The 23123-nt window shown below is 44.1% G+C and overlaps 16 protein-coding genes across 16 annotated transcripts; 9 read left to right on the forward strand and 7 right to left on the reverse strand. All coding sequences in view use genetic code 12, as the record gives it.

Annotated features, from left to right (window-relative positions):
- Nucleotides 1–9: 9 nt before the first annotated feature.
- PSN45_000067 (uncharacterized protein) lies at nt 10–627 on the reverse strand (the record flags this gene model as incomplete). Its single annotated transcript, XM_006687501.2, has 1 exon — nt 10–627. One exon carries the CDS (start codon nt 625–627, stop codon nt 10–12), a length of 618 nt encoding a protein of 205 aa, XP_006687564.1.
- Nucleotides 628–708: 81 nt separating this feature from the next.
- PSN45_000068 (uncharacterized protein) lies at nt 709–1707 on the reverse strand (the record flags this gene model as incomplete). The annotated part of the gene is made up of 1 exon (XM_006687502.1): nt 709–1707. One exon carries the CDS (start codon nt 1705–1707, stop codon nt 709–711), a length of 999 nt encoding a protein of 332 aa, XP_006687565.1.
- A 255-nt stretch (nt 1708–1962) lies between these two features.
- Nucleotides 1963–2547, reverse strand: PRE1 (Proteasome subunit beta type-4; the record flags this gene model as incomplete). The annotated part of the gene is made up of 1 exon (XM_006687504.2): nt 1963–2547. The coding sequence occupies one exon, from the start codon at nt 2545–2547 to the stop codon at nt 1963–1965; it is 585 nt and encodes a 194-aa protein (XP_006687567.1).
- A 276-nt stretch (nt 2548–2823) lies between these two features.
- RIB5 (Riboflavin synthase alpha chain) lies at nt 2824–3540 on the reverse strand (the record flags this gene model as incomplete). The annotated part of the gene is made up of 1 exon (XM_006688622.1): nt 2824–3540. One exon carries the CDS (start codon nt 3538–3540, stop codon nt 2824–2826), a length of 717 nt encoding a protein of 238 aa, XP_006688685.1.
- A 123-nt stretch (nt 3541–3663) lies between these two features.
- Nucleotides 3664–4649, forward strand: PSN45_000071 (mitochondrial 37S ribosomal protein uS14m; the record flags this gene model as incomplete). The annotated part of the gene is made up of 3 exons (XM_006687507.2): nt 3664–3948; nt 4012–4070; nt 4205–4649. 3 exons carry the CDS (start codon nt 3664–3666, stop codon nt 4647–4649), a joined length of 789 nt encoding a protein of 262 aa, XP_006687570.2.
- A 23-nt stretch (nt 4650–4672) lies between these two features.
- Nucleotides 4673–5281, reverse strand: PSN45_000072 (uncharacterized protein; the record flags this gene model as incomplete). The annotated part of the gene is made up of 1 exon (XM_066157392.1): nt 4673–5281. The coding sequence occupies one exon, from the start codon at nt 5279–5281 to the stop codon at nt 4673–4675; it is 609 nt and encodes a 202-aa protein (XP_066013489.1).
- Nucleotides 5282–5567: 286 nt separating this feature from the next.
- PSN45_000073 (mitochondrial 37S ribosomal protein uS7m) lies at nt 5568–6347 on the forward strand (the record flags this gene model as incomplete). Its single annotated transcript, XM_006688624.1, has 1 exon — nt 5568–6347. The coding sequence occupies one exon, from the start codon at nt 5568–5570 to the stop codon at nt 6345–6347; it is 780 nt and encodes a 259-aa protein (XP_006688687.1).
- Nucleotides 6348–6446: 99 nt separating this feature from the next.
- On the forward strand, nt 6447–7394 carry PSN45_000074 (uncharacterized protein; the record flags this gene model as incomplete). Its single annotated transcript, XM_066157393.1, has 1 exon — nt 6447–7394. The coding sequence occupies one exon, from the start codon at nt 6447–6449 to the stop codon at nt 7392–7394; it is 948 nt and encodes a 315-aa protein (XP_066013490.1).
- Nucleotides 7395–7957: 563 nt separating this feature from the next.
- On the forward strand, nt 7958–9298 carry COR1 (Cytochrome b-c1 complex subunit 1, mitochondrial; the record flags this gene model as incomplete). The annotated part of the gene is made up of 1 exon (XM_006688626.2): nt 7958–9298. One exon carries the CDS (start codon nt 7958–7960, stop codon nt 9296–9298), a length of 1341 nt encoding a protein of 446 aa, XP_006688689.2.
- Nucleotides 9299–9400: 102 nt separating this feature from the next.
- Nucleotides 9401–12386, reverse strand: PSN45_000076 (uncharacterized protein; the record flags this gene model as incomplete). Its single annotated transcript, XM_006687509.2, has 2 exons — nt 9401–10768; nt 10992–12386. 2 exons carry the CDS (start codon nt 12384–12386, stop codon nt 9401–9403), a joined length of 2763 nt encoding a protein of 920 aa, XP_006687572.2.
- A 180-nt stretch (nt 12387–12566) lies between these two features.
- On the forward strand, nt 12567–14042 carry PSN45_000077 (uncharacterized protein; the record flags this gene model as incomplete). Its single annotated transcript, XM_006687511.1, has 1 exon — nt 12567–14042. One exon carries the CDS (start codon nt 12567–12569, stop codon nt 14040–14042), a length of 1476 nt encoding a protein of 491 aa, XP_006687574.1.
- Nucleotides 14043–14183: 141 nt separating this feature from the next.
- Nucleotides 14184–17463, reverse strand: PAN3 (PAB-dependent poly(A)-specific ribonuclease subunit 3; the record flags this gene model as incomplete). Its single annotated transcript, XM_006687512.2, has 2 exons — nt 14184–15048; nt 15734–17463. The coding sequence occupies 2 exons, from the start codon at nt 17461–17463 to the stop codon at nt 14184–14186; spliced, it is 2595 nt and encodes an 864-aa protein (XP_006687575.2).
- A 472-nt stretch (nt 17464–17935) lies between these two features.
- Nucleotides 17936–18753, forward strand: PSN45_000079 (oxidoreductase; the record flags this gene model as incomplete). Its single annotated transcript, XM_006687515.1, has 2 exons — nt 17936–17972; nt 18026–18753. 2 exons carry the CDS (start codon nt 17936–17938, stop codon nt 18751–18753), a joined length of 765 nt encoding a protein of 254 aa, XP_006687578.1.
- Nucleotides 18754–18795: 42 nt separating this feature from the next.
- Nucleotides 18796–19668, forward strand: URA6 (bifunctional uridylate/adenylate kinase; the record flags this gene model as incomplete). Its single annotated transcript, XM_066157394.1, has 1 exon — nt 18796–19668. One exon carries the CDS (start codon nt 18796–18798, stop codon nt 19666–19668), a length of 873 nt encoding a protein of 290 aa, XP_066013491.1.
- An 88-nt stretch (nt 19669–19756) lies between these two features.
- pin1 (peptidyl-prolyl cis-trans isomerase Pin1) lies at nt 19757–20281 on the forward strand (the record flags this gene model as incomplete). Its single annotated transcript, XM_006687516.2, has 1 exon — nt 19757–20281. The coding sequence occupies one exon, from the start codon at nt 19757–19759 to the stop codon at nt 20279–20281; it is 525 nt and encodes a 174-aa protein (XP_006687579.1).
- A 206-nt stretch (nt 20282–20487) lies between these two features.
- Nucleotides 20488–23115, forward strand: APE2 (Aminopeptidase 2 mitochondrial; the record flags this gene model as incomplete). The annotated part of the gene is made up of 1 exon (XM_006687517.2): nt 20488–23115. The coding sequence occupies one exon, from the start codon at nt 20488–20490 to the stop codon at nt 23113–23115; it is 2628 nt and encodes an 875-aa protein (XP_006687580.2).
- Between the last annotated feature and the right edge of the window lie 8 nt (nt 23116–23123).

The raw sequence follows: 23123 nt of genomic DNA on the forward strand, positions 1-23123 counted from the left end.
CGTACAAGTTTAATCACTATCACTCAGGAAGTCACTTGATTCAGGCTCGTCAAGAGTCTGGACATGGTAGACCCGGTCGGGAATCATGCCACGCGCTACCAAGCGCCGCCGCAGCTCGAGCCGAGGCATCACCACCCCCACCACTCGATCCAGGCGCTCGAGCTCATCAACAAACTCATCGATATGTATTATTCCATAGTTCACCGGCACACCATCCACCATCTCTGGCGACGATAAAAGTACCCGTACCTTGGTGTAGTTGGAACGGTACGTATCCAACACCTGATATACTTCTGTGGGTGGTTGGGTCAATCGTATGTATATCAACGTGAGGATAGTGAGGTATTTGAACTCAGGTTGTTTCAAGTATAGCCCCACCACGGCGGCACTGGGTCCAATCTCAAGGAGACGGAGGAGACAGCAGAGGAACGGACTAGGTCGATTGCTCGAGTCCAACCCGCCCACATACTTGACATTATCCACAATCACCTGAAGAATGGTCTGCTCATTGGTCAAGTAGAGATGCTGTTTGTAGAAGAGCGAGTCCTTGATACGGTTTCGCACAATAGTTTCAAGTATATGAGCATATCCCGAAACTCTACGCTTGTCATTGTAGGCGGGTTGCATTTCTCGTGTATGTATTTGTGGTATTGGAGTTACCTAGTTAAAATTCCAGCTATATAAAAAGTGTCGCACATCGCGACTCATCTACTCTTCGTCCTTGAAGGAGATTTTGTCTAAACTGGCCAGTAAGGCCAGTAACCGCTTGGCAGAAGCTTCAAACCACTCACGTTGGGCTTCCACAAACACTTTCAACAAATTGACGCTCTTGGAGGGTTGGATCAATTGCTTCATCTCAATCACAGCGTTCTCAGTAGCACTCACCAATTCGTCTTCCTTCTTGATCAACTCATCATCCTCCTCTTCCTCTTCACTTCCAGCACTCTTGGCACGAATCAAGTCGAACTCCTGGCGGGCTGCATACACCGACTTACGCAATTCAGTCACCTTAATGAATTCCTCGTTCAATATCTCCACCAATTTATGGTTTAAGCTGGCCATGATCTTTTGATCCATAACCAACCGACCATTAGCAAGCTCCAAGTACGCCTCGCTGATTTGCAAAAGGGCAAAGTTCAAAGGACTATCACCTGTTTTCAATTCTTCCTGGTACTTTCCACAGATCTTGGACAATTGCCCATATAACGTCTTTGGCACATCGATTACCTGGACGTTAGCAGAATCTTCTTCGACTGGCTCCTTCTTTTCTTCCTTGCCCAACAACAAGTTTTCCAATTCCTGGGGCGACGATACATTCTTCAACTGATTGAACTTGCCGGTGAACACGTTATCTCTCAACTTAACCAACGAATTGTTGGCAGGGGGGTAGTCGTAACTGACCTTACCATAAGTATCAGTGGTAAACTGGATCAAGTCGGTGTAGAGCTTTAATAACAAGTCACAGCTGGCCTCCAACTGTAAGTAGTCTTCAGGTAACTCAGACACCTCGACGTTGGGGTTGGCGATGGCAAATTGTTGGATTTGGTGTAACTGATTGTGGAGGTACTCTTGGGTCTTGTGAGTGAAAGGTTGGATGGTTTTACTAAGGCCTTGATAGGTTTTCTCAGTAGACTTGGTGATCTTCTCAAAGTCGTAACTGGAGATGGTGTCCTGGATGGACTTCAAGGATGGGAAATTGAAAGACATTGGATGTTTAATAGGAAGAAGTAGTGTTAAATAGGTGTTTTTTGTCGCGCTTCAGGGAGAGAGTGAGCAGATTTGATTTGAGAGACGAGATTTGGGAAGCGAGTGAACACAAACAGTGGGTTTTGGGCGACTAGTAAGGTTGTGCAACATATAACTAGGAGTTTACTGAATGTTTCTGTATTTTTCTGTATTGGATCTATTGATCTGATTTATACTACTACTCATCGTTGACCATCTGCTTACCATTGTAGACCCTCAGGAGATCTCCCGGACCCCATCTTTGTCCACCACCTTGACGTAGCAGCCCTTGAAGTCCATGGGCATTCTGGTTTCCAACTCGCGTATACACATATCCAACAATTTTAACCCATCATCCAATGTCATATTGGTTCTGTAGTGTTTATCCAACAACGACATGCAATAGAATGCAGCGTAACCATGGGCAGCATAAGGCAATACCGCTTGTGTACCCAAGTAATCGATATAGTTTAACGTTGGTTCATTGGACTTGGTGTCGAATCCTCCAAGCAACACATTCACCTGATATGGTTTCCTGGATCTGATGGAAGTAGCCAATTGAGACCTGACAAAAGAGGCGGTGGCCTTGGGCGACAACTCAATGTCGTTTTCCCGCATCGAGTATAGCTGAATGTTGGCTTGCATGTACTCAGCAAACTGGACCGTATCTCCAGACTCACCTGTGAACGCCACTAAATTATGCGCATTTAACACACGGGTCTTATCGTCATTGTCTTTCAACACGGATATGCCTCGTGTTATGGCCTTAGATGTCGCAATGATCGTGGAGTCTGTCAATCTGATTCCGAGAACGATATCCATTGTGTATTTGCCACTATGTGAGTGAGTGAGAATTGAACTTTTCCAGTTCGCGGGTTTGGGTCGCACTTGTGTGTACTATAAATATGAAGTATAAATATGAAGTATGAATATGAACTATGGTAAAAGTTGGAATAAAGCAAGGATTGAAGAAAAGATCGAGGTGGGTCAAACATGCAAAGCTGGCAAATTCCAACATTATTCAATTGCTCAGGCAACGTTCCAACACTATTCAATTGGAGCTGGTTCAGAGCTAAACTCAAGGTGTTAGTAGCTTGATTACTTTCCTAACACCTCCTTCACCTTCTTCTCCACCAACCGTGCCACCATTCGGCTCAACGCACTGTCTTCGTTGGTTATCTGGTGGTTCAAACTGGCTTCGATTTGGGCTTGTACAAGCTTACCCGTCAAATCAACCTCAATATTCACTGTATCACCCACACTCTTGTTAGACATAATCACCTTTTCCTGGGTATAGCTAACCATCATGATTGAGAACTCGGCAGTGGAATATTTGACGTTTGTCACTGTCAACGAGGTGCCATCAACAGATATAAACCCCTTTTCCACAATGTATCCAATGTACTGGGCATCTCTCAACTGAAACGTAAAGATAATGGCGTTTCCATCGGGCTTTTTATTGGTTACCATGGCAATGGTATCTACATGCCCCTGTACAACATGCCCTCCCATCCTGACATCACTGGTGACGGCTCTTTCCAAGTTGACAGGTGATCCGGCTCGTAAATCACCAAGATTGGTCCGACGCAACGTCTCGGGGGCCACGCCCACCTTAAAGTAAGTCTTAGCATCGTCAAACTCAGTCACTGTGAGACATACCCCATTGGTGCTAATAGAGTCCCCAAGGTGAACATCTCGCAAGATCTCACTACACTCTCCTATGGTAATGGACACGCCGCTTCCCCCCGAACTGCTCGTGTCATGTTCCAAGTACTCTAATATTGTCCCTATAGTTTCCACGAGGCCGGTGAACATTGGTGTGATGTGTAGTATAAAAGATAAAGGTGACTAATCAGTTGTAATACTTCAACTTCAATTACGCAGTTCGCACAAACTGAATTTCCTCGAACAAAGATAAATTTTTTTCTACTCAAAGTTATGCCATTCAGGTTTCCCGTTAAGTTTGAAATCCCCAAGCATTGCTACGTCAACGCTCGGGTTCTCAAGGACCAGTTCAAGAGAATCCAATACGCCGAGCATGAAGTTACTCGGAATGCCTTGAAACACATTGCCAGAAACACTGAGTTAGCAGGTTCGGTGAGGTTGGAAGCACAATTACAGTTGGCCGCCATGCCCAAATACACGTCACCTACACAGATCAGAGACCGGTGTGTGGCATCTGGAAACGGCAAGTGGGTTATTAAGGACTTCAAGCTCAATAGAGTATGTATCATTATCTTTCCATCTATTTTTGGCACTCCCATGCTTATACTAACATTTTATTAGACTGCTTTTAGAGAAAGAGCTAGGGCCGGAATCATCCCCGGTGTCACCAAGGCCTCTTGGTAATGTCATTGTAAATATTGTATACTAAATCATATTCTTCATTTGTTTAACTTGTTCGCACCTGATTTGATGGAAGTTTTTTCATCGCCATGTTCTTGAGCACCAGAGTACCAAGAATTCCCCGACTCACGAGTGCTGTGAGGCTTATAAGGCCACTTTCGTTGAAACCTGACTTCTCCAAGTACAAGCTCAAGGAAGGGCCTCCGGGAAATATCGTGGGTACCGTCAACGATGCATACACACCTCCACAGGCCAATTTCCACGAAGGTGGACACCACTGGGCATACGAAAAAATTGTCAGTACCGCCATGATCCCGTTGACGGCGGCTCCATTTATACTTGGACCCGACCTCCCGATCGTCGATACCGTATGGGCCGTGACCTGCTTGGTCCACTGTCATATGGGGTTCAAGTCTTGCATTATCGACTATATCCCCAAGCGAGTGTATGGAGTGTGGCACACTTATGCCAGTCGGCTTTTGCTGTTGGGAACTGGTGTGGGGTTGTATGGGATCTATCTTCTAGAAACCACCCAAAACGGAGTGTTTACCATTCTTGCATCCATCTGGGGAGCATAAAACCCTTTTGTATATATTTAATATCACTTTTCCGGTTGTTCATCGCCCGCACTGATATCCATTGTTTCGTAGCTGTCATCACCGTCTATGCTTTGGCTGCTCATATCCATGTCATCTCCTTCGGGAGACTTCTTAGTTCTCTTGGGGGATTCGTCAGATTCATGCCCTTCAATCTCACGTTTGTGGTCATTGGCCCACGGAATCCGTATCAAGGGAATTGTATCATCCTTGGGGTCACCATGGTCATCAGGGGCGCCATCAGCAAAGGTGGGGGCTGGGAAATCATCTACGCTGGAGCTAACAAATACGATTCTGGCCAAAGCGTGTAGGTATTTCAGCACATTCTCGACGGATCCGAGATCGTATCCTTCATGCTTCGGGTCATAGAGTACCTCGGCCATGCGCAACACACTGAACGGCGGCGACGTCTCGAAGTTCACTTGCAAATGCTGGATGATCATTCTCCCCTTTTCTCGTAGATTCTGGTCTTGAACCGGTAATGAGTCTATGATGTTTTGAATCCGCGTCGTCACGTGCGGGAGCACCAACGCCCGCCAGCTCACATGCTGCTCGGCGTTATACTGCTTGGACTTTATGATTTCTTTCAAAGGTGTTGAAAGTGTCAGTTCCATTGCGGGTACTTGAAACGACGCCATGCCAAAGGGGGTTGAACAGAGTGTTTGCTTGGCTATTGAATGAAGAATTGACGATCAAGGTTATCTCAGTTGGGTGCCGTTCTAGACTGGTTATGAAGGACCAATAAAACAACTGAAGGTATATCAAATGATAAATACGACGAGTATTTGGGGCTCTCCAGATTAAGCTATCTTGAGGCTGGGGATTACGCTGGCCCGCGTAACTATTATCCTCCACCCGCGCATGGTTTGAGAAATTTTTCAAAGCTTGTCTAACGTTAGTATGTCTTCTATATTCAGACTCGGAGCCAGGACCGTTGGCGGGTCTGTTTTCAGAACCTTCACACAATCGTCATACCGTGCAGCTGCACCTTTGGCTGTGCGGTTCAAGCTGTCGCCCGCAGCCACCACCCCTTCCTTAACGGCCCAAATCTTCCCCATGGACAAAGATACCATCACCGAAAAGGATGTGGACGAGTGGATTCAGTCGCTTCAGAGATTGAAGAACGGCCACACCCCCGATAATGCAACGGAGATCTATATCGACGAGTTAACCCGTCCGGAAGAGTACTTGAAACAACAATTTGAGGCTAGTGAACAACAACTACAAGAACAACAGACATTTGAAACCGCTCGGATTCCTCTTGCCAGTATTCCTGTTGTCGACAATGTGGTTAACTTGATCATGAGAAACGGGAAAAAGTCCCAGGCCAGAAAAATCGTTGCTAGAGCATTGTATCTTATTTACTTGAAGATGAGAGTAGATCCGGTGATAGTGTTGGAAGAAACCTTGGAAAAACTAGGTCCCTTGACAAATACCAAAGTGGTCAAGACGGGACATGCCAAAAACATCATCAGACCATATCCGTTGAACGAGAGACAAAGACGCAGATATGCCATTCTTTGGATTTTGGATGGGGCTGCTAAGAAGAAGTCCTCTGACTACTCGGTGAGGTTGGCCGAAGAAATCATGTCGGCACACGCAGGTAAGTCTTCTGGATATGAAAAGAAGGCCCTGATGCATAAGGTGTCGATCGCCCAAAGAGCATATATAAACATTTAATGGCGCTTGTACTTGTATATATTAACAGTAACAAATTTTCATTTGTACTCTTGGCTGCGAATTGTGGTTTTTGCAAACTTTCTAATAGTTTAGAAGCTCATGGATAACCTCCAATACTACTTTAAGAGAGCCAGAGGCAAGGTCGAATACTTGAGGGCTGATTATACACAAAAGTATTATAGCAACAGTCGTGATCCCAGAGTCATCCACACTAAGTTGAATGATAGTCTCGTCTCCTTGAGACCTTGTCCAGAAGACAAATACTTGATAAAGCCAGGAGAGTTTCTTACTTTGGGCCCTAAACAGCCTGGTCCGGAGACCCTGGACCATGTCACCCACAAGCAGCAGGTATTGGAACTTGAAGAAAGCCAACCGCTTGAATCATCTCATGATTTAATTTCATTTACCCAAATGTGTACTTGTGAATGCCATTTGCAGACTTCAGCAGAAACAAGCCTCATAGAAAACTCCCCAAAACAAGGGAAAAGACACGGGTGGTTGAAAACCTTAAGTGGTATCAGCTTCAAGAGAATGACTGAAATACCCATAGCGTTGTCCCCCCTTTCAGAGGAGTCGTCGACCGAAATAATTATGATCAATAACGATCAGGGGGACTCTGGCATGCCACAAACCTCACTCAACCCAACTCAAGTCCAAGGAGATGCAAATGCTGTTAGTTGCAAAAAAAACAGTCTCTATGGAGAGATTTTGAGAAGATACTCGTTTGCGGAAGGAACTCGACTCTCTTCAATCTCGTCGTTGGAACACAGGGACGCTTGTGCGTCGGGTCTGGAGAATCAGGTGTTTCCAGCCTGGAAACATGTCATTAACGACGTATCGCTTTCTGCTGCCCGCATATCAACAGGAAGTACGCCAACTGCTAGTCGCAACACACCTAACCTTACGGCCGATTTCACGAAAGCATTGGTCAGCGACGGATTCAGAGATGCTTTTGAGACTGCTAAAATGCAGCTCAAACCTGACTATTCGTATGATTTTATATATTTGTATGGCGAGAGTCTGGAGGAGAGTGAAGAAAAAGAGTGAAGCTTGAAGTGTAAGTATATACGGGTGTAAAGGATTGTAGTATACTGGCATCTGTGAGTATCTTGAGTGATCAGAGCTCTGAGTTTATTCTTTTGTATGTCTACTTTTTTTGCAGCAATGAGCATGCGAGAAAATCCACTACAACCCTACGAGCCACATCATCAACTAGATGTCCATGAGCTTCAAGTATTCGAAGAGCTTGCTATCACTAGTGTGCCCACTTTGCTGGTAAGGATTGTCTTCTTCCATAGTATAATTAAAGCTCTTTTCACTTTATAAGCAAGTCTAGAAACCATTCCTTATTTGGCCATCTCCATACTATGATCTGTACAGGGAAACTTCCCCTTAGTAGTGGATTATTTCATCCCACATATCATCTTGCTCTATCTCCAATATTTCCTCTTATCAAACCATCCCCAGGTTAGTTGCAACTTAACATCCTGCATATAGACCCGCACCTAATTGCACCTTTTACTATTGGCCAAAATGCCAAACATATGAGCGAGAAAAAATCAAAAGTTTTTTTCACCTTTTAAAACAAACTCGACCTTTTCTAAAGTATCATGATTCGTGGATCTACCTTCAAATCTGGGATGAAGAGCGTTGCCGCCGCCAAGCGTGCCATCGCTACCGCCACCACTCCCACCAAGTATGCCACTCTTTCCAATGGAGTTACCATCGCTACCGAAACCAACCCTCACGCCAAAGTGTCCACCATTGGTTTATGGTTTGGTGCCGGATCCAGAAGCGAACATTCCTACAGTAACGGTATCTCGGCCTTGACCGTGTCCACCCTCGCCTCCACCCTCGAAGATGGGGTGCTTTTGACTTCTCAAAGCACCAAGGAAACCAATGCCATTATTGCCCAAACCACTAATGATAACGTGCTCGAAGCTGCTAAACTCATCAGTAAAATTGGTTCTAACCCTTCAGAATATTTGGAAAAAGCTGACTTGGCTTTATCTAAGTCTCAATTGATCGCCCAGGCTGCCCAGTTGGAAGCAACTCCAGATAAAATGGTGTTGGAACACTTGAATGCTTCTGCTTTCCAAGGTTATTCTTTGGCGTTGCCAACCTTGGGTACTTCCGAGTCCATCTCTGGTTTACAACTCCAGGATTCTGAGCGGTTGTTGGAAAGACACTTGGTGGGTTCCAACGTGGTGGTTGCCGCTTCTGGTAACTTTGACCACAACCAATTGGTTGAAGCAGTTGAAGCTGCTTTGTCCATCAAACAAGGTCACAAGCCCGCCGTCAAGCCTGCTTCATTCTTGGGTTCTGAAGTCAAAATGAGAGACGACACCATGCCAAAGGCCTATGTGGCATTGGCTGCTCAAGGTGAAGGAGTGTCATCTCCTGCCTACTATGTGGCTCAAGTGGCCTCCAAGATCTTTAACGACTTTGACCACCACTCGGCCTTTGCCAAATTCCAGTCACCCAAGTTGGCTTCTCAAGTGCAAGAATACCACATTGTGGACAAATATACTCACTTTTCCACCTCTTACTCAGACACTGGGTTATGGGGTTTCAATGCTGAGATCTCCAACATTTACCAAATAGATGACTTTGTTCACTTCACCTTGAAGCAGTGGAACAGATTGTCGATCTCCATCACTGATGCCGAAGTCGAAAGAGCCAAGCAACAAACCAAGACTGCTTTGTTGGCTGGATTGAACTCTACTGAAGCCATTGCTTCCGACATCGCCAAAAAGGTGTTATTGTTGGGTTACAGAACCTCGATAAGAGAATCCTTGGAAAAGATCGATGCCATCACCACCAAAGACGTCAGGGCTTGGGCTCAAGCTGCCTTATGGGACAAGGACATTGTCATTTCTGGTACTGGACAAATCGAAGGATTGATGGATTACAACAGATGGAGAAATGGTATGGCCATGATGAGATGGTAAGCGAACGCTAATCCCGAATATCTCCATCTTCATTTGCATCAATATCCACTCCACCAATCTTATATATTTGAACTAATAAACGAATTAAAAAAATACTGTACTTTAAATGAGTCCACTCTTTCTTAAGTTATCCTCGATAATCATATCGGTTACCGCCGAAAGTACAAACTTCATCGACGTTGAGTCGGTGGCGCAGGTTCGGTGCACGTAGATGGGTTTGTTGGTCTTGTTGATTGCTAAGAACTTTTTCTCAAAATAGCTGATTCCATCCTCTACGGTATTGCCAGTAAAATCATTGAAATACTTGTGCAACAGCTGAGGAGAAAACTTGGTTTCAAACAAATCGATCTTGTTTAAGAAGAGGATAAAAGCCGTGTTCAAAAACCATCGTGAGTTGCATAGTGAGTCGAACAAAACAAGGGTTTCATGCATTCGGTTCACTCGCTCATCTTCAAAAAGTGTCTGATCATATTCACTAATGGCCACTACAAATAAGATGGCGGTGATATTATCAAAGCAATGGATCCACTTTTTTCTTTCCAGCCGCTGACCACCAGCATCCAACACTTTAAACTTGAACGAATTGATATGGAAGTTCGTCTCGGTGATTCCTGTGGTTTTGATCCTTCCCTTCAAAATATCACTATTGGTGAACAAATAATTGGGTTTGGCAAACTCATAAATCTTCTCAAAGTAATAGGCAGCATTTGATTCCAACTGGAACTCGTTTGACCGGTGGAAACACTGTTGAATCCCACTATCATATTTCCATAGCATATCAATGGCTTCAGCTATTTGACTTCGAGAATATTTTTCAGTGGTGCCGTTGATACCATTGACTTCAGCATCTGCAGCCTCTACCTCTTCTTCCACGATCCGATCATTGTTACCTGTTCGTGGACTATTATTATCGTCCCAAAACGAGTTGTTGGCGATCCCTGTACTATTCTGACGTCTTTTGGCACGTCTCACCTCACTATACTTCAAGACATATTCGTTCAAGAAATTGTTACCTCCAGCAATGGAAGTATCAATCTGCTGCAAAGCATTGGCCTTCAATACCATCCGCTTATACTGATATAAGGACCCTGACCAATCATCACAATCTAACCGAATCCCTAATGCCCGAGCTTGAACAATTAGAATCTTCATGGACTGTATGGCATCCACCCAGATAACATGGCCATATTGTATTCTCTCCTGGTCCGAAAACCCTCCTTTGTGGAGCAACCGAAGCTGCTTTAACACGGTGGACTTACCGCTCTCTCCAGCTCCCAACAATAAAAGCAGGACCTGGTTTTTACTGTTCTTGCGATTCAGTTGCAAACTTTGGTTGATGGCAGCATTGACCCTTTTGTCCATGAGAAATGGATCTTGGTCATCGGGATCTGGAACACTAGCAGTGCATCCCATGGCTACGTGCACTCGGGTGTTTGTAATGTGGGATGTTTTCTTGTGGTGTGCCTTTTTCTGTTATTTATCAAGACCTAATCAGGAATCATAATGAGCCTCACATTCTTTCACACATCCTCGCGAATCCTGCAGGAGAAAGGCTGCAAGTGGAACAATAATAGCAGCATCAGTAAGAGAACAAGGAACCCCGTCCTGGAGTCTTCATAACCCCACAGCCCCCCTTGGATCTTTAAATTGTCTTGCAAAATATCACGTAAATAGCTACCACTAAAGCGCTTACCAGGCCTGCTTGACGAGCAAAGGCGATCGCATGAAATCGTTTGCGAATTAAGCCCCAGCTGTCAAACAGTTGTCGTATTCTCAGTTGGAGCGTCCGTGGTGACTCCTTGGTGTTTGTGTAACTGGGGAGAGGCATTATGTAGGGCGACAGGCCGGCCGCGTTCTCATTGTCTTGGTCTTGAATAAAATCGGAGAGCTTCTTCGAATTCATGTTGTGTAACGGTAACATCGTGTAGCCAACTATGGCCGACTGGCTCGAGTTCCAGTAAAGCAAGACCAAGCCACTCACCGCCGCCATAAACACATAATGGGCAATATTGTAGTAAGGGCGTGGAAGGTAGCACATGTGGGTTTTGTACTGGAACTCTTCATCAGCGTTTACAAACGATAAAAGCTGGACACCCGGCCTCCATATTCCCATGGCCATACTGATGGACTTTACGGTGACCTCTCTGGTAGACTCGCTATGTTGAATATCGCAGTAATCGTGGTCGTCTCCACTAAATACCAAATCGGGTTGGATTAGGTCTAAAATCTCCGACGAAAGCCCGGCATCCACCACCAGCTGGTATTGGTACCCCTTGGAAAGACGGAACGTTGGGCTCTCACGAAGAGGCCCGCATGGCTTCTCGCTGGGATCTCTATACAATGGAACATGTGAAAGTAACACCCGAGGATTCTCCTTTGAGATGGTCCGACCAAACTGCTTATCGATGAAAGCCCGGGCATCACCGTTGATCTCACCATTGTCAGACATCAACGAAGGGGTGTCGAGCGCGATGAAGTCCACGTCGTTGATGGTGGTGATGGTGTTAAGTCTTCCAAACTTCTTGGAAAACCGCTTGCGACTTTCTAACTTGACAGCATCTCCAATCCCGATATCGTGGTTACCAGGCACGTTAATGAAGAAGTTTCTGTCCTTCTTGAACCCGTACTTTTTATGGGGAAAAATGTTTTTGAACCGACGGAACTGTTGGTTGAAGTACTTATCACCACTGGACCGGCCATTATCAAGGTAATCTCCCAAGAAGAAGATATAGTCGGGGTCCAAGTGGCGCACAAATGACCGGTAGTTCTTCTTGATATACGTATCAACGGTATGTTGAGAGAGCTTCAACAAAAGCAGGTTTCTTCCAGGATAGGTATGACTATCAATTAGCTGGGGGTCGGCAATGAACAAAATATTGGTTATACCTTCGAATACTTGGGGCTCATGTTGCTTGTGGAATCCATGGTGTTCTGGCTGCTTCGAAAGCGTCAACTGGTCCCACTGGCACCGGTTGGCCACGTAAAATGGAAGGAATCTCTCGTGGATAAAAAACGTGATAACCCAGAGGATAAGGATCCCCGCCACTAATTGGTGATAACTCTTGATCTTGGGGAAAAGAAGCTTCATTGTTTCACAGACAATACACGCTTTTCAACGGATTATGGTCCTCGTTAATAAAATATAACCAAACAAACCGATTGTGTATACTCGTCTCAAATGCTTGATTAAAATTGTAATTAGGCGACTACCTGCTGCTGTCGTATAAACTTGCGCGTCGCATCCTACAATTGACAACTAATTAAATAGATGCTGGACACCTCGGTACTAATTGCGGTGGCGGTGGCCGTCGTCATCCACTACTTGTTCAAGAAGTATGTTGATGCCACCAAGGATGTGCCTGACTTGTACTTATCCGAACAATCGTTGGTAGAAGCCACCAGACTTTCTGACCAGTCAGCCATCTACAAGAGTAACAAACTAGATTTCGGGAATGGGTTAAGGGTCGGCCTTGACATCCGCTATAACCACTACAAGATCCGTCACGGAAACCCCTGCGATGTGTGGGAGTTATTGGTGGCGGGTTTGAAATCTAATCCCCAGAAGCTTATGGTTCTAAACAATGAGGTGATCAAAATATCCGAATTAAACTTTAAGGTCAACCGCGTTACGGCTTATTTGGATGCAAATGGGATCCGGAACATCGCCGTAAAGTACTCCGACTTCATGGCATCCATTGATCACACGGTGATCTTGTTTGCTTGTTTGATCAATGCCGTCACTGTTACCTTCTACCAAACATCAGACGATCTTCAGACCTTGGAAGTAGACCACTTTGGTGACCAATTGTTGCAAGAGGTGGATCTGATCCTCTCCGCTACCGGTGAGCTATTCACCTACGAAAATATCTACAACTTCGACAAAGATAAAGGTGCACGGATCCGAGTGGTTAAGAAACTTGATGGATCTACAATCAGAACCACCGAATACTTGGCCGTCAACTTGGTCAGCAATATCGCTTCGACTTTGAAGCACCTACCACCAAATGAAACAATTGGTCCCAAAGACACGATATTGGTGACAAATGTAAACCCTCACACTCTGCTTGTGAACACACTATGCAAAGTGTTGACTGGGTTTGTGACTAACTCCAGTGTCATCATCACCAACTCGCTGTCGTGGGAAAACCTTGTTCTGTACAACCCGTCGGTGATGTTCCTGGACCTGCTGGTATACTCTAAGGGCGAACTTGTGCACAAGTTACAAAGAGGGCTATCGGTTGTTGGTAGAACCAAGTACAAGCTTTCAATGTACTTTTTGTCCCAGGGAAAATTCAGTAGGTTTGGCAGCTCCAACTTGAGATTGGTGTACTTCACCACCATTGTAGGTGGGCCTGAGTCCTGCTACTTTGCTACCGCAAAACTTAATCAATTGAGGGCTTTGCTTAATGCAAGAGTCATTGTTGAGTATGGGTATGATAACTTGATAGGTCCCGTGGTGTTGAGTGATTTATACGATTATAGGGTGTTGGATGGAGCTATCACTGAGAATCTAGTGGGTTCTGGGTGTATTTTCCAAGCAGTTGAGATCAAGCTTGTGAACTTGAAATCGGACAATTTTGGAGATATTATGGTCAGAGGTTACAATATAGGTAAAGTCAACAATTACATTATTGGTGGTGGTTCAGGGGAGAGAGTCAATAAAGACAATGAAGGGTTCATGTTGCTTGAGGGTGTGAAAGGTAAATGGGGAAGTGATGGATGCTTGTACATATATGGTGAATAAGGAAAACAATTAATGCAAAAGAATACGCTTGTAGCCTCACAAATTGTAAATTCAAATAGTATGATGCTTTCACAACCTTCTACGAATATTGTAAGAAATGCTTTGAGCTACTTGGGTATCACCGTGCACTCTACTTGTTGACTACTTACAAGAAAGTTTGACTTTATCGTTCAAGTCGCTATCATCGGCATCGTTCACATCATCAATTGTTCTCTTGACAAAGAAGGAGTTGGAAATAAAAATCTTCAAGTTGAATTGACTCAAGTAGTAATTAATGAACTTGATCTCAACTGCATCAAGATTTTTCACATTCAAATTGGAAAAGAATATTCCCCATTTACCGAGTTTGGAATCAATCAACGCAGAATCACTTTCCCAAACTACTTCACTCTTCGAACTATCAGCCAAGATCTTTTGAACCTTGATGAAATCATACCCAAAAATAAGCAACACATTGCACCAGTTTTCGTAGGTGGCATTACTGACGTACAAATTATATTCCAACGCCTGCAATAAGTCGATTTCCAATGTCTTTAGCAACTTTATTTGGTTCTTGTCCTCCGAATCCAACCCTAAGATTTTCACCCACGTTTTAAAGGAGTAATTAGCATCTTGATTGAACTTAGAGGCCAAGATCACCAACCCCAAAAACAAATGTTTGGGATTTTTCAACGACTTAACCTTTTCGTCATTCCTTTTCTTGATGAGTTTCATCAAGTAAAGGCATGCAATTTGCAAGATTTGGATCGAAGTCTTTGACCTCTTCAAAACCTGCAAAATAAAGAACCTCAAGTTAGAAGGATTGATTTCCACCTCCTGGTCTTCAAGGTACAATAACTTGATCAAATAAATGGCACTGTTGATCAAGGTTAAGTTGAACTGGCTCTTATCAAAGTTATTATGATAGTATTTGTAGTCATTGGGCAATAAAATTTCTTCTTCAAAGTCCATTTCCTTTAACTCAACTGAAGACAAAGGTGTTAAACTGGAAGACTTAGCAAACAAGCTATCAACTTCTGAACTGCTCGGGGTGACCGGCAGAATGCTGGAAACAATAGTCATTATAATACAGCAAATGCAATAAAGTTTAAAATCACACACAAAAAAAAAACGGTTATCTTATAACATCATTCAGCCTTTATATCGTAAGATTCAAGGAATCAAAAGGACATCATGAATCTATTAGCAAACCAAAAACGTAGAAACGCCAAAAAAAAACCAACAAAACCTGACAGATGATTACTCAAATGTCACACAAACAGTAATAGACCAACGGGATTAACGATACAAAAATCTACTATAACAAAGAAGTAAAGCAGATTAGTCACGATTGCAGCCAAAGCAAGCTCTGGAAGAAAAAGGGGGGAAAGAACAAAATTGAAAGGATACTCGCTTATTCACTACCTAGTATATCAAAGACCTCTATTAAATATGGAGACACTAATGATAAAGCAGCGTGCTGAATAAACTGTGGGAATAAACTGACAATGCGGACAGCCGGTTTTATATGCGTCTTATCGGCCTGACTCATTCGCACCTAACATCGGCGATGGCCAAAAAATGGGTCATTTTGCTAGATGGGTCATTTTCCTGCATGCGCGCCCGCCCGAAACCGCTGTTGAGTCAACCACAGTTGAGTCAACCCTTAGTTCATGATGCATTTCATAGTATCTATTGAGCTATACACTTACTTTGCTAATTCCCGGAAACAGCTGTCGATTATGTCTCGCAACTCTTTGTAGCTGACAAGAATCGAAAGCTTCTCATCTCGTGACACCAACATGAATCGCTCTTCTATACCACAGTCTAGCTTATTAAGTTTTATCAACACCCGGGATAAATCGATAATAGGCCTATTGGACTCATCGTGTTGGTGAAAAATGTAGTCGTTGAAAAGCTTGATCAAGTTCACCTTTTCGTTCTCTTTCCAGAGCAAATGGGGACTGTCAACGATGAAGTTGATCTTAGAAATGAGTCTGAAGAGACGGGCATTTTCAACCTCATTAGTGAGTTGGCTTTCTATATAGTCTTGGGATTTCTGTAGATCATTGATCATCTTAATCAGTCTCTTACTGAGATAAAACTGGTTGAACTTGTCCAAATTAACGTCCATAAAGCCGATGTTCAACTTTACGAGAAGGTCAATCATCTCATCTCCAACCACACCTTTCAAGCTATTGATCTGGTCTTGGGTACCACGTGATGATGGTGATCCTGGGAGCATTAACAACGCCAATGACAACACCACTTTTCCAAACCGCTCAAGATCTTGCTTTTGTAGGTCTTGAACCGTGGTAGTGTCATCTGATTCATGATTGAAAATGTCGTCAATACCACAGCTGGATAACTTGATTCTGTTTTTTCCCACCACAAGAATCTTACTTAGGTTCAATGCTGATCGAGCCGCCAACCGACTTTTGTGAATATCCATTAGTGCGTTAGTTATTTGAATAATGTAGCACCAAAGAATGTCTTCATTAATAGGCTCAAGTTTGGACCCCAATTTCCGATTGATATGCTGTTCCAGAAGGGTATTTGCGTTCGGATAATAGTCATATACCACACATAACTGTGATCTGTTTCCTCCAAAGGCAATGGTCGTGAAACAATCGTGCAACCCCACAATGTTACTGTTTTGCAAGCGTTTCCACCTTTCAACGGTTTTAAAAGGACCCTTGTTATCTATTTGAATGGTGTCACTATGGTCAAACTTCCGTAGAGCATAGGCAAGTCCATCCACATTCGAAAACACTTTATACACTGCCGAATTGACCCCAAATACCGAAGACTTTGTCTCCATGTCAACAGGCATCAAAGAGTGATAAGCACCCACATTATCAGGCAAGTTGCTGAGTCCACCGAGTGTTTGGAGAGTGGTCTCATTTCTTCTTTGGAGTGTTTCACGTAAGTCGTTGGGGATGAACATTTCTTGAGAATTGGTTTGGTGTGAAGGTAACGGAATCATTAATCGAGGAGGAGGAGCAGGGGCATAGAGATGGTAATTGAGTGGATAGTTTGTGCTGGTGTGTTGGTAATACATGTCATTGCTGCCCATACTTGAAATGGATTGGTTTCCCGCAGAAGATGGAGGATTGGCATATGGGTTTGGTGTGATGTTAACAGAAGGCGAAGATGCTTCAAACGTACTGGGCGTGAACACCGACGCAGAAGTGTTGAATTTCCGAGAAGCTGCCCCAATTGGTGTCACACTAGACGCCCGAAGCCCTTCATTGGATTCTCCGCTGGGCACAAACGTAGGAATTTTATCAAGTTTGGGTGATAGTCCGGAGAACTTACCTGTTAAAGAGCCGACACTGGCAGCAGATGCAGCAGCACCTGGAGATGGCTGGAAAGACGGGGTGTTAAAATTGAACCGTTTCTTGGTGTCTGCTTTGCCGTTCAAACTGGTATTTACAGACATGGGAGACAGCACGGGGGAAGTACGCTCGAGAGCGGTTGTTGTTGACTTTTGTGATTTGGAGGTTGAGTGACCAAAAGCGCAGCCCTTGTTTTCAAATTTGCAATGGCCGTAGATGAGAATGTTTTTACAGAGTGTGTCCTTGGCTGAGTCAAGATTTATGTTCATTATCAGCACTCTATCGATTCATTCCTGGTATCTATGAAGTGGTGGTAGGGAGTTTGATGATATCAACTTGTGTGCGACTTAGGCGATAGTGCACGCACGACCCACTAGTTTGGAAACGAAGTAACTTGTGATCAGGAGGTTATACAAGTACAGTGACAGAGTTTTTAGAAAGTGAAGAGTGTGAGGATCATTATGGTGTTACGAAAGGGTTTAAAGCAACCGAATTGATGGTTCTTGTGCAGATTAAATACCCACAGAAAAGAAATTGCGCACTGAGGAAATCTCTCTCTCAAACCTTTCTCTTCTAATGCCATTTGTATTGATACTTACTGGCGCCTCTACTGGTATGTGTATTCGCTAGCAAACACCACTACTGGGCTAAAACTAACATCGCTAGGGATTGGAGCTTCAATTGCCCTGATCTATTTGTCACGTCCTGATACATGTCTTGTTGCTGTGGCTAGATCAGAGGACAAACTTCAAGAATTGGTTGAAACCTACGGATCTGACAGAGTAGCATTTGTGGCTGGTAGCGTGTCAGAAGACCAAGTTATTCGTCAGAGCGTGGAGTTGGCGGTGTCGAAGTTTGGCCGAGTCGACTCAGTTATTGCTAATGCTGGAGTGTTGGACCCAGTACAAACCATAGATAATGCTGATATCGATGCCTGGAAACAAGCGTTCGACGTGAATTTCTTCTCTGTTGTCAACTTGGCCAAGTACGTGATTCCTGAATTGCGTAAGACCCGTGGAAGTTTCATTGGTGTGTCGTCCGGGGCTTCAGTTGGAGCCACCAATGGTTGGGGTTGTTATGGTGCCACCAAGGCGGCATTGAACCACTTAGTTCTCACCATCGCCGAACAAGAGGCCAGCAGTCAAGTGACGTCGCTTTCGGTTGCTCCTGGCGTGGTGGATACGTCTATGCAATTGGACATTAGAGAAAAACATAAGAGTGCCATGAAGCCCGAATCCCACAGGCGGTTCACAAAATTACATGAAGAACAAAAGTTACTTCACCCTGATGTTCCGGCCACCGTCTACGTGAACTTGGCTCTTAATGGCTGGGATTCGACTATCAATGGCAAATATTTAAGATATAACGATGCAGCATTAGCCTCATATATTTAGTAACACCGCGAACCACACGAATTTTTTCAGTCCAAATACACAATGATTTCCAGAATTGTAACTGCTAGAACCATGGCCAGAAGTGTTGGTAGCGTCAGAACCACACTTATACGTGAGCCTGGCTCCCTTCGATTCAACTCAAGTATCACCAAGCCCAAATTCCCGTCGTCAGCCTCGACTACTCCTCCTCCCCCACCACCACCTCCAAGAGGACGGATCTTAATTGGGTTAGGGTTGTTGGCAGCCGCCACCTCCATGGCCGCCGTGTTCTATACCAACAAGTCCCCGGTATCGGCGGTGGAACCGCAACCACAAACAGGCCCAGAGTTCCCTGAAAACAAAATATCGGTGGTGTTTGTGTTGGGAGGTCCGGGCGCTGGCAAAGGCACCCAATGTGCCAAATTGGTGCAACAAAAGGGATTTGTTCATTTGAGTGCTGGAGACTTATTGAGAGCCGAGCAGGCCAGAGAAGGGTCCAAGTATGGTGAGTTGATTGCCACATGTATCAAAGACGGAACCATTGTTCCTCAAGAAGTGACACTTGCTTTGTTGAAACAGGCAATCTTGGAGCAGTTCCAAAAAGGTTCCACCCGGTTTTTGGTTGATGGATTCCCCAGGAAAATGGACCAGGCGCTCTCCTTTGAAGAGCAGATTGCCAAATCAGCCTTTACGTTGTTCTTTGAGTGCCCTGAACAGGTGATGTTGGCAAGATTATTAGAAAGAGGTAAAACCAGTGGCCGCGCTGATGATAACGTGGAGAGCATTAGAAAGCGGTTTAAAACGTTTATTGACACATCGATGCCCGTGGTCGACTACTTCGACAAGCAGGGCCGTGTGGTGAAGGTTAGATGTGATCACCCGGTTGACCAAGTGTATGCATCGGTGTTGGAAGCCTTGAAACAAAGGGGTATTTGAGTAGATGAATTGGTCACGTGAGTAGAACTGTCAATAGATATATTTTCAAGCTCGGCGCGCACAAAAATTTGTCATCCTTATACTAGTCATGGAAACAGGACTCCCCGAAAACTACGCTATCCAAGTGTCTCGTACTCATAACAGAGAGTACTACGTAAACAATGTCACCGGTGAGTCTTCTTGGGAACCTCCCGCCGGCACCGACAAACAGAAACTCGATAAGTACCTCGAAGAGTTTGAAAACAACGGATACAAGCCTCTTGTAAATAGTAACAAACAGGTCAGAGCTACGCATTTGTTGGTCAAACACAACCAGTCCAGAAGACCAAAGTCTTGGAAGTCTCCCGATGGCATCACCCGGTCTCGAGATGATGCCATCCGTTTGATCAAGCAGTACAGAGAAAAGGTATTGAAGGAGAATATCCCCCTCGGAGACTTGGCCGCCACTGAGAGTGACTGTTCGTCCCACAGTCAGCACGGTGACTTGGGCTGGTTCGGAAAGGGCCAAATGCAGCCTCCATTTGAAATCACTTCTTTCAACTTAAATGTAGGAGAATTGAGTGAGCCAGTTGAGACTGATAGTGGCATCCATTTGTTGTTAAGAACCGGTTAAACAAGATTGTATATCATATATGTATTAAATGACACTTATTCACAGTATCCACCAATTTCTCTCATTTACCTTTCCTCTTAGCCGCATTTAGTGCACTCTGGCGGAGTGGCTCAGAGCCTCAGACCAGAGCCTCAGACCTCAATTTAAGATTTTGGCTCTCCAGCCCAATCCAAACCCGCAGTAAAAAAACTCTTGAGCAACATACCATGTGCAAAATGAATTCAGGTCAGGCCACCGGTACCGTGGTCGACAGGGAAGTGCTACCTACCGCCATCAACCCCGTTAACTACAAAATCACCTTAGAACCCAATTTCTCCGATTTCACCTTTGACGGTGAAGAAACCATCATCTTGAATGTGGTTGAGGCAACCAAGGAAATCACCTTGAACACGTTGGAAATCGAGTACCTTCTTGTCAAGGTCAATGACATCGAAATCAGCTCGTCTGATTTTGTATTTGACGATGAGAAGCAAAGAATCACGTTCAAGTTACCTGATGTTTTAAAAGAAGGTTCTTCTTGTAACTTATACATCAAGTTCAAGGGGATTTTGAATGATCAAATGGCCGGGTTCTACAGATCCAGTTATGTTGAGGATGGTGAAACCAAGTACTTGGCCACCACTCAATTCGAGCCAATTGATTGTAGAAGAGCTTTTCCTTCTTTTGACGAACCTGCTTTGAAAGCCACTTTTGACATCTCGTTAATTGCTAAAAAGTCCTTGACATGCTTGTCGAACATGGACGTTAAAGACACCATTTTATTGGGCGATGACAAGAAGAAGGTGGTGTTCAACACCACTCCAGTCATGTCCACGTACTTGGTGGCATTTATTGTTGGGGAATTGAACTATGTTGAAAACAATGACTACAGGGTCCCCATTAGAGTGTACTCGACTTCAGGGTCTGAAAAGTTGGGGGTCTACTCGGCAGAAATCTCTGCCAAAACCTTGGCTTTTTTCGACAAGAAGTTCGATATTCCTTACCCTTTACCCAAATGTGACTTGGTGGCCATCCACGATTTTGCTGCTGGGGCCATGGAAAACTATGGATTAATCACCTTCAGAACAGTCGAAGTATTGATTGACCCCAAGGTCGCCGACGTCAACGGCTTGAAGAGAGTTACCGAGGTGGTAATGCACGAATTGGCCCATCAATGGTTTGGGAATTTGGTGACCATGGATTTCTGGGATGGTTTGTGGCTTAACGAAGGGTTTGCAACCTGGATGTCTTGGTACGCCTGTGATGCATTGTATCCAGACTGGAAGGTTTGGCAATCTTACGTTACTGACGACTTACAACAAGCTTTAAGTTTGGATGGTTTAAGATCATCTCACCCTATTGAAGTGCCGTTGAAGAGAGCAAATGATGTTAATCAGATCTTTGATTCTATCTCGTACGCCAAAGGTTCTTCCTTGTTGAAAATGATTTCTAATTGGTTGGGAGAGGAAACCTTCGTGAAGGGTGTCTCCAACTATTTGAAGAAGCACAAATGGGGAAACACCAAGACTAGGGACTTATGGGAGTCTCTCTCTGACGTGAGTGGAAAGGATGTTAACACCATCATGGATATCTGGACCAAGAATGTTGGTTATCCATTGGTGACTGTGAAGGAGTTAGGAAACAATGAAATCGAAGTCACTCAGAACAGATTTTTGACAACCGGTGATGTCAAGGAAGAGGAAGACCAGTTGATTTATCCGGTGTTTTTGACTATCAAGACGTCTAAAGGTGTTGATACTTCGGCTGTTTTGGATGTCAGAACCAAGAAATTCAAGTTGGATACTGATGATGACTTTTTCAAGATCAATGCAGACCAAGCTTGTATTTACAGAACTGTCTACGAAAGTGATCGTTGGATTAAGTTGGGTAAAGCCGGTATTGAAGGTAAGTTATCGGTGGAAGACAAGGCTGGTTTGGTGGCTGATGCTGCTTCCTTAAGTACCTCTGGATTCCTTTCTACTTCCAGTTTGTTAAACTTGACCCAATCATGGGCCAATGAAACCAACGATGTTGTTTGGTCAGAACTCACTTCCAACATTGGAAGCATCAAAGAAGCTTTCAAGTTTGAAGGTGCGGAATTCACTGAAGCTTTGCAATCATTTTCCATTGACTTGGTCCATCAAAAGTTGACTGAGCTTGGTCATGAATTTTCTGATTCTGATTCGTTTGGTGAACAAAGATTGAAGAAGTTGTTATTTGGAACTGCTGTTTCCTCCAACCATCCCAAATATGTTCAAATTTGTAAGGACTTATTTGAAAAGTTTGTTGGTGGGGACAAATCCGTTCTCAACTCCAATATCAGAGGTATTGTCTTCAATTGTGCTGCTAAAACTGGAGATGAGGCTACATTTGAGAAGCTTTTTGATATATATCAAAACCCTTCCAGTGCTGAAGAAAAGGTTTCTGCTTTAATTGCTTTGGGTGCATTTAGAGATGAAAAGATATTGGATAAGGTTTTAGACTTGTTATTCCAATTTGATGTTGTGAAAAAACAGGATACCTACAAACCAATGATTCTGATGAGAACCAATACAATTGGAGTTGAAAAGTTATGGGCTTGGTACACTACCAACTATGAAAAGCTTATTGAAGCACATCCTCCTCAATTGTCGATGTTTGGTACCCTTACCAAGCTCTCTGTCGCTGGATTCGCCAAGAAGGAGCAGAAGGAAAAAGTGGTTGCTTTCTTTGAAGGTAAGGATTTGGCTTACTTCGACAAGAGCTTGGCTCAAGCTTTAGATGTAGTTACTTCCAAGATCTCCTGGGTCGAACGTGATTCAGACTCGATTCTTAGTTGGTTGTCTACGAATGGATATACCAAATCCAAGTTGTAATGGCATAA

The sequence above is a fragment of the Yamadazyma tenuis genome, chromosome 1 (assembly GCF_029203305.1).
Source record: "Yamadazyma tenuis chromosome 1, complete sequence".
NCBI lineage: Eukaryota > Fungi > Ascomycota > Pichiomycetes > Serinales > Debaryomycetaceae > Yamadazyma > Yamadazyma tenuis.